This window comes from Populus trichocarpa, chromosome 10 (assembly GCF_000002775.5).
Source record: "Populus trichocarpa isolate Nisqually-1 chromosome 10, P.trichocarpa_v4.1, whole genome shotgun sequence".
NCBI classification, from domain to species: domain Eukaryota; kingdom Viridiplantae; phylum Streptophyta; class Magnoliopsida; order Malpighiales; family Salicaceae; genus Populus; species Populus trichocarpa.
In genome coordinates, this window is record NC_037294.2 from 1,867,836 (window position 1) to 1,876,953 (window position 9,118).

The following is a 9,118-nucleotide window of genomic DNA, read 5'->3' on the forward strand; positions in this document are numbered from 1 at the left end:
TTGGGTTGAGATATATGGTTCTTTGATATTCGTCTCTAACAATCATGTTCCAAGCTAACTTATGCACTTTTTCCTTGTTAAAATGACCTGACCAAAGAAATTTACATTCCATACACATAATTAGGTTTACCATACCCTTTGGCATACAAAATTAGGTGTCAATACACTATTAATCAAGCATACCCGACCAACCATTTGATAGTAATTTTCCCTTCCAAGATTGAAGCCTCATCTGAATCTTTGAAAGGACTAGCTTCCATGTAGAAGTCCTGTTAGGATTAGCACCTAATGATAAACCTAAGCAAATAACCGGAAATGTACCAAACTTGCTGTCGCGGGGCGATGTCGGGCTGGCTCGCTTGCTTTAATAAGAGCCTTCTGAGAAGCATGTTGTTGGGAAGGAATGGGTTTTAATTAGGTTTAATCATAAAATTATGATCAAGGTTTAGGAGTCGCCATCTAGTATTAAGGTTACTAGGAAACCTAATGGTTTGCGAAAGTCTGAGTAAAGGACTAGTTGTGCAAAGGGAAGATGAATCACCCCTAGTGCACCCTACCTAAGGTAAGTTGCATTGTTGTTTGATTGTTTTTCTAGGTCAAGTTTCTATTTGTTGGTCTTTTTCTAAGGTTTAAGGCAGATCTCCCTTCGTGAGAGAGTCTCTACCTTATTGGGTTCATATATTCTAACAACTCTAAAACCTAAATTTTAGCATCGTATTTATTTTGCACTTTGTATCTTTAATACCTGAAAGTGTATTCTATTGTGTAGTTTTACACCTCCAAATATTAAAGTCTACATCTAAATCCTAATATAAAATAAACAAGATGATTGGTGAATCGTTTTTGATATTTTGGTCAAATCCTAACAGATAATCATAAACTGGTTACGATGTCTCTTTTTTCTTTTTCTTTTTTTGCTTTTTTAAAACATGAGAAAGATGCAATTTTTTGTTTTTTTAATGAAAATATGCTTAGAAAACTTTTTACAATTTGTTTTTTTAAAAGGGAAAATTAATTTTAAAGTTTTGATATTTTTTTTAATTTAAAAAAAAATTAAGAAATATTTCATAGAAAACCTGGTATTTTGAAACCTGATTTGTATCTTACAGTATAAAAAATACAACTCAATAGTATGAAAAATTGATAGAAAAAACATGCGAGAAAATCACAAATTTTTTTTAAAGGACTTTTAAATTTTTTTTTCTTTTTTTTCTTTTTTATAATATATAATATATTATTATTATTATTATATTATTATTAAATATATGAGTTGGGCCCGGCCCGACCAACTGGGCCGATTGGCACCCCAACAAGTTTGGGCTCCTCTTTTTTTTTTTCTGGACCCGGCCCAGTCATATGGGCTGTGCTGAAATGGGTACAGCCCAAGATGGAAATTAATTAAGCCACCACTGCATGCAAAGTTTTACATGCAGTGGGAAAAAAAAAAGACAAAGGGTGAAGGCTTACCTGACCAGAAAATCAATTGGCGACATTCTTGGTGTTGCAAGTAAAACCGACGAGTGGTTGGTGGTGGCAACGGCGGCTGAGGTTCAGCTGAGGAAATGGCCAAAGTGGTGGACGAGAAGGGGGGGAAAGAAAAAATACTAGGCAGAGATGATTTTTTCTCAACTTTAGCTTTTGATTTCCCCTCCCTCAGGCCATGAAACTCACCTCTATTTATAGGGGATGGAAGAGGGAAACTTTATCTCATATGGTGTCAAATCTTGGCCTTTGGTTCGACCTGAAAGGATCACAACCGTTGCCTCAAAGTAGTTATCATGGGCTGCCAATTTTATTACAAGAAAAGACTGGTCGGGTTGGCCACTTTGAAGCGATGCCACCGCCTCTGTGGTGTTGATTAGTAAGAAAGGACCACACTTGAGTGTAGTCAAATGTCAGGTGATCATTTTTGTGTAAGTTTTGTCCAATTTGATAGAGAGATGAAGCATAAAATGCCTTAGGAAGGAGACCACTCGAGCAGCCTCTCTAGAGAAGAAGATAAACAATCAACCCCGAAATGGCGTCGTTTTGGTCTTTTTCATTTTAGTCCTTTGATTTCTGATTTTCTCTCAATTACACCCTTGATTGGTTTCAAACTTTCAATTTTGTTCAATTTTTCCCCTGATAAATTTCAATTCCAGCCCCAGATTTAAGTGTCTTTTTTTTCATTTGGATCCTTGGTCTTGGATTTATGCAATTAGACCCTTAATTAACTATTAAACTTTCAATTCTCTTCAATTTCTCCCCTGATTTCAATCAATTGGATCCCTAGAGTTTGGTGCCTTTTTCAAAATGATCCTTGGCTGTAAATTTCTTCAATTTAGCCTTTAACTGGCCCCAAAAATTTAATTTTCTTGTAATTTTACCCCTGATTTTAATTAATTGACTTGGTAAAAATTAAATTTGGTCTCCTAAAATTTCAATCTTCTTAATTAAGCCCAAATTGGACTCCTAAACTTAAGTTTTTACCAATTAAGCCCTTAATAAAATTAATTTGACCTATTTAAAATATAATTAAGTCTTTGCACCTAATTAAATCCTTTAATTGGACCCAAATTAATTCTCAAACATATTTAAATTTTAATTTGGCTCATGATTAAATCAAATTGGCCTATTAAAAATCTAATTATGTCCTTAGGCTTAATTTTTATGCAGATTCATCTAATAATGATTTAATTTGACCTTGAATTTGCATTATTTCTCCAGTTTTGAGTAAAATATGGTACAATTAGGCTCTCGGTTCTATCCAAAATTTCATGATAATAGTAAAGTTAGAATATAACCTCGTGATGATATTGTATCCTCATGACAATAGCAAAACTGTTATTTTTTCTCATAATCCAGTCATTCAAAGTAGTGCGCGAACTGTCACAGCCTGATCGATTACCACATTCCAATTTGGATTGGAGGTTCATATTATCTCTTATGGATCATTAAAACGAGAAGGACAGAAGAAAATGCCCTCTTTATTGTGACTGTACAATTGATGATTGTTTTTGTTGATGAGTTCTCTATCGATACTTGCTAAAATTTGTTGCTTGCATTGCATGAGACATGCTAGATGGAAGATACCAATGATTTGCTAGTCAAGATTAAGCTTGACATTTTCTTATGATGGAATTGAATATTTTAATTAGTTTGGCATAGTAAGACGTGCATTTTAGATTTAGTTTCCAGAAATATTTGCATTGACTGCATGTGTGGCAGAGATGTCATCAGTTAATATTTTCTCCGTTTATGCTGACACAACGGCATGTTGAGAGACCGTACAAAACCTATCATGTTTTCCATGGCACGATTGGACAAGGTGAAAAACTTGACAGGGCTCGTTGAGTGCTATGGCAAGAGCAGCAAGCTAAGAGAACTTGTAAATCTTGTTGTGGTTGGAGGTTACATAGACGTGAATAAATCCAAGGATAAAGAAGAAATGGCTGAGATTGAAAAGATGCATGACCTAGTAAAGCTAGCAGTACAATTTGCATGGTCAGTTTCGATGGATAACTGCCCAAATGAACCGTGTTCGTAACGGTGAACTCTACCGCTATATTGCTGACACAAAAGGTGCTTTTGTACAGGTATGTGGTGTAGACAGTGATATGCTCATTTTCATTCTTTGTAATCAATGCTCTACTCTTTTTACCTGAGTGTATTTGTCTGCAGCCTGCTCTCTATGAAGCATTTGGCCTCACTGTTGTGGAAGCTATGGTCAGTGGGCTTCCTACTTTTGCCACTTGCCATGGTGGCCCTGCTGAGATCATTGAGCATGGTGTTTCAGGCTTCCATGTTGATCTCTATCAACCTAATCAGATGGTCACACTTTTGGTCAACTTCTTTGAACAATGCCAGAAAGATCCTAGCCACTGGAACAAGATTTCTGATGGAGGGCTTAAGAGAATCCATGAAAGGTCTGCTTTTTCCATGTGATCTTGCTCAAGGGAGATTTCTATCTTCAAAAGAGTAGCTAATTAATATATATAAGATCAATTTTGCAGGTACACATGGAAGATTTATTCTGAGAGGCTACTGACACTAACTGGTGTTTACGGCTTCTGGAAGCATGTTTCTAAGCTCGAGAGGAGAGAAACAAGGCGATATCTGGAGATGTTTTACATTCTCAGGTTCCAGGATCTGGTTTGTTATCTCTTCCAGCTTCTTGAAATTAAAGGACCATTTTGGGGTGCATATCAAGGCTTAGCACCTATTCATAACAGAGAATGCATGTCAATTGTTCACATGGTTGTCAGGACCATTTTCTGTTTACTTGTACATTTATTCGTAAAACTGATTCTTCAACTATTACCAATGGAGGAGAAAACCAAATCTTAATATCGATGAATTAAGTGTGTGTGCTTGGCATCATGATAGTTTTTGCTTCTGTGATTTGAAAAAAACTACAAATTATAGTTTTTTCATAAAAAGTTTTTAGCGGAATTCATACAAACATTTTTAAAACTGTATTCGGGATAAAACACAGTTTCAATCACCATTAAACAAACTCCTAAGAGGACTAATACCTTGAAGAATTTACATGGGCCTCTTGTATTTTTGCTTCAGGTAAAGTCGATCGGTTCCGCTAGCAGTTGAAGAGCAACACTGATACTGGGGTGAAGAAGGTCTGAGGGCTGCGTGCATGTTCTGTTTCTGTTTAGAAGGCTTTAATGGAGGAAAGTCTTGCTTCTTTAGCTGCGATTTCTGCTTATGCAGAACAATGTAGTTGATGGCGTACCTTCTTTTATCAGTGGGACGAGTCTTGTGATTAACCCTTTATTAGCTCTGGCATGAAGAGATTAATGCAGTAGATTAATTATAATTAATAATGATGTTTCAACTACTCTCTGTTAATAAAATGCTGTGAAGAGCTTCATAATCATATGATCATAGTGTTGTTGTTAACAATATTTTCCTTTTCAATTTATCAATATCAATACAAACCCAGAATATTTGGAAACAACTTGTATAAGATCATGACTTGTCATGGTTCTAATTAAAAACATATTTTTAAGATAAAAAATAATTATTAAATTTATATATAATTATTCACTAAAAAATTATTAAATTTTGGTCATATTCAGTGATTAAAAAAACAGAATTGTTCCGCAGATATTACCATTCACAATAATTTATTCGTAGCGATACAATTAGCTATAGTAAAAAGAATATTGTTAACTTTAGAGTCATTTGAAGCTTATATTATTATTAATTTTAGAGCTCGTGAGATTAGTTAAGGTACATGTAAACTGACTCATATATATATATTGTTTTATATCATTCTGAAGCTTGGCCCCGTTTGTTTGCTGGAAAGTAATTTCCTTTTGAAAAGTGAATTCTGGAGAAAGTGAATTCCGGAAAAGCATTTTCCGATGTTTGGTAGTGTAATGGAAAATAAGTTGGAAAATACTTTCCAGTATTTGGTTATGTCATGGAAAATGAGCTGGAAAATAACTTATTAATGTTTTATTTTTCTCAAGTTTATTAAAATAATGAGGAACAAATCTTACAAATTAAAAAGTTGAATGAGAATGAAATTGAAAAAAAAAATATAATTTCATAAATTATCTCAAATAAAATAAATAATAATCAAAATAATAGAGATCAAATCTAAAAAATTAAAAAAAAATGAAAGGTGAATAAATTAAAATAATAATAATTAACATTTCATAAATTATTTCAAATAAAATAAGTAACAATCAAAAGAATGAGGACCAAATTTGATAGATAAAAAATTAAAAGCAAATAGCAATTATAAAAATAAGGACCAAAATTAATATAAAAATTAAATTTTAAGAGATGGAATTGAAAAATAAATATATAAAACAAATTATATATAGCAATCAAAAGTTTGAGGATCAAATTTGATATAATCAACATTTCTAAATTTTTCACAACTTCCGGAAAGTGTTTTCCGCCCAAATTTTCCAGGAAAACACTTTCTTGAAAACCAAGCCAAATTTTCCTTTGACTGGAAAGTGTTTTTCGTTGACCAACTTTTCTAATGGCAAACAAACACAGGAAAGTTTGGAAAGTGGTTTCCGGGAAACCACTTTCCAGAAAACAAACACAGCCAAAAGGAAAAATACTTTTCTGGAAACTAAACCAAATTTTTCTTTGACTGGAAAGTGTTTTCCGTTGACCGGAAAGTGTTTTTTGTTGACCAACTTTTTTAATAGCAAACAAACACAGAAAAATTTAAAAAGTAATTTCTCAGAAAATAAATTACAGAAGACAAACATGATCTTAGTAAATCACATATGTGCCTCTCGCACACGTAACTCTCACTTGAAGCTACTTTTAATTTAGGATAAACTAGAAAATTTACCCGCGCTTTGTTTTGATAATGTTTCTACGTGTGATATTGTGCTCGTTAAAAGTAGATATTGCAAAATGAGTTAATAAATTAATTTGGTATTTAATGAAACAAAGGTTCTTGCAAGATTAAGAGTATAGGATCTTTATCTATAATAAACAATGTGTAATCAAAGAGTAAATAAAGTATACTCTTTATACATATAAATTAGTTATTTAATCCGCATTTCTACATATTTGATAAAAAATATTTAGCAAAAAAAAAGAATATATATGCCTTTACAACTTATTTTTTGAAAAAACAATATAATTATAAATTAAAAGTTCTATACATGCATTTAATTATTTTATTTAAAAATATATTAAAATAATTTTTTTTAATTTTTTAAAATTTATTTTTAATATCAATATATTAAAACGATTTAAAAATATAAAAAATTTAATTTTAATAAAATATTTTAAATTTTACCTAACTTCTATTTAGAACTCAACACCAAACAGGCAAGTTGCATTTGATAAGAAAGGGTCGCCACAACACAAAATTTGATATTTAGAGTAAATTAAAATATTATTTTTGTTAAAAAATCAAAACTATCCATCAACCGCACAGGTCACCAATAAGGAAGTCGATCAGACCGGACAACCTTATCAAAAAGAGACGTGTTAATTTGTAGAAAAAAAAAAGAAATACTTTTAAAAAGATTATAGCATTTTTCTTTTTTCGTTTTTTGCCAGCTTAATTGGTATTAATGTTGATATTGTTTATATTGATTTCAATCGAATTTAAAAAGATTTCTATCTTGGAACTAAAATAAAATTAAAAAAAAAATTAAAACATGGATACAGTATTTTTTATATGATGTATAATTAATTTAAATTCTTAATTATTGTTTGTTTTTTAAAATAAAAACAATACTATTATATCACTTGATTTCACAATTTTATTACCAAAAATGACTTAATTAAAAAATAATAAGGATTCAAATAATACATTTATAATACAATTTTTATACTATCATAAACTTTTGAATAACCCGAAAGATCTAAATAAATAATACATGTATAATACAATTTTTATACTATCATAAACTTTTGATTTAGTATGAAAGATGATTTTTTAATTTTTTTACATCTTATGAAAAAAAATCAATATACATCTTCAACAAAAGCTTATAATATGAGAAATTGTAAAAATAATTTGCAATAAACGCAGCTAGGAAATTGTAATTCATAGTTTTTAGGTTTTTTTTGTTTTTTTTTCTTTGGCATCAATACGTAGTTTTTCTCCTTTTTGTATGCATATATGGCAAGATGGACCGATTATGTGCTAGTATTTTTTATTTATTTATTTTTAGATGGCAAGATATTATTGGTTAAGATGTAAATATATTAATACATAAGCAATCCATGTGTTTTAACCATAGAATATATTTAAAATTGCATGCAATTTATTATTATTATATATAATCAACCAACATCAAATAATTTTGAAAATTCACATTTCAAGTCAATTTGAAGCAATGGCATCTATTTCGGAACAAAAATCAATATTTTTAAAATGGAAAAAACGCCAAAATGAATACAATAAATCTTTATTCAATATAGGAAACTAAAATGATAAAGATTATTACTTTAACTCAACAGAAAACTAAAATCCTAATTTAAATAGTAAAAAAATAAAGATCGATATTCTTAACAATAAAATCTGAAATAATTGTACAATATAAAAATTCTTAAATAAATAAAAACCATTCTAAGTAGGGGTGACCAAAAAAACCAAAAAACCGATTAAACCGAGAAAATAAAAAAAAATAACCAAAAAAACCGAACCGTGAAAACAAACTGATTAAACCGATTAAAATTTTAAAAAAACCGACCGGTTCGGTTCGGTTTTGGTTTTATATGCCTAAAACTGAAAAAACCAAACCGAACCCAAACCAAAAAAAACCAAGCCAAACCAGAAAAAAACCAAGCCAACACCAAGCCAAACCGAAAAAACCGAGCCAAACTAGAAAAAACCAAGCCAAACCAGTTTGAACCGGTTTTGTTCTAAAAAACCGAACTGAAACTGGTCGGTTTGAACCGGTTTCGATTCGGGTTCAATTTCGGTATTTTTTTTAAAAGAATTCAATTTAATTATTTTTTTATATAAAAATTAAACCAAACCAAAAATAATCACCTATAATTCTTTGCCCTTCTTTGCCATTCCATCCTCATCCTCGTCATTCTCTCTTGGCTAGAAAACAATCATAATTCCTCCGCGCTATCCCTCTGCGCAGCATTATAATTTTCTTTTTCTTTTACACTATTTTCAAACATATCTTTAATATAAAAATAATATGAAGATATTTTTTGAAAATTAATACATTTAAAAAAAATAAGAAACTATAACAATTAAAAAAATATGTTTATAAAATATCATAGTTTTATAAAAACTGCACTTTCTAAATACAGTATTTTAAAATATTATATTTAAAAGGTGTGGCACTTTAATTCATGAGACAGGAGAGAAAATAAAAAATAAAATCCTGGAGCCATTGAAGCTCCGACAACAATATCCCGTTATCAATAAAAACTCTCCATAAATATCAAGAAAGGCTACCGAAAATGAACAGCGTGAACCATATAAACAATTCAAAGATGGCAGGTGTGACAGGGATAATTTTTCGTCACAATCTTAATCCCCGCGCGGCAGTCTAGTCTCGTTACTAGACTCAGCCTTCCTCCCAAGACACTCGTGTTTGCCTAAAGTCTAAGTGTTTCACACACCCAGAGGTTTTCCCCACAACTCTTACCAATTTCAGCAGTCAAGAAC

The 9,118-nt window shown here is 31.0% G+C and overlaps 1 protein-coding gene across 1 annotated transcript; it reads left to right on the plus strand.

Moving 5' to 3' along the window:
* The first annotated feature begins 1,413 nt into the window (after positions 1-1,413).
* On the plus strand, positions 1,414-4,597 carry LOC112328851 (sucrose synthase 2-like). Its single transcript, XM_052456269.1, is given in 6 exon segments — positions 1,414-1,527; positions 3,251-3,463; positions 3,465-3,575; positions 3,661-3,905; positions 3,993-4,133; positions 4,561-4,597. Coding segments are annotated over 6 exon segments (861 nt in total).
* Positions 4,598-9,118: the final 4,521 nt, after the last annotated feature.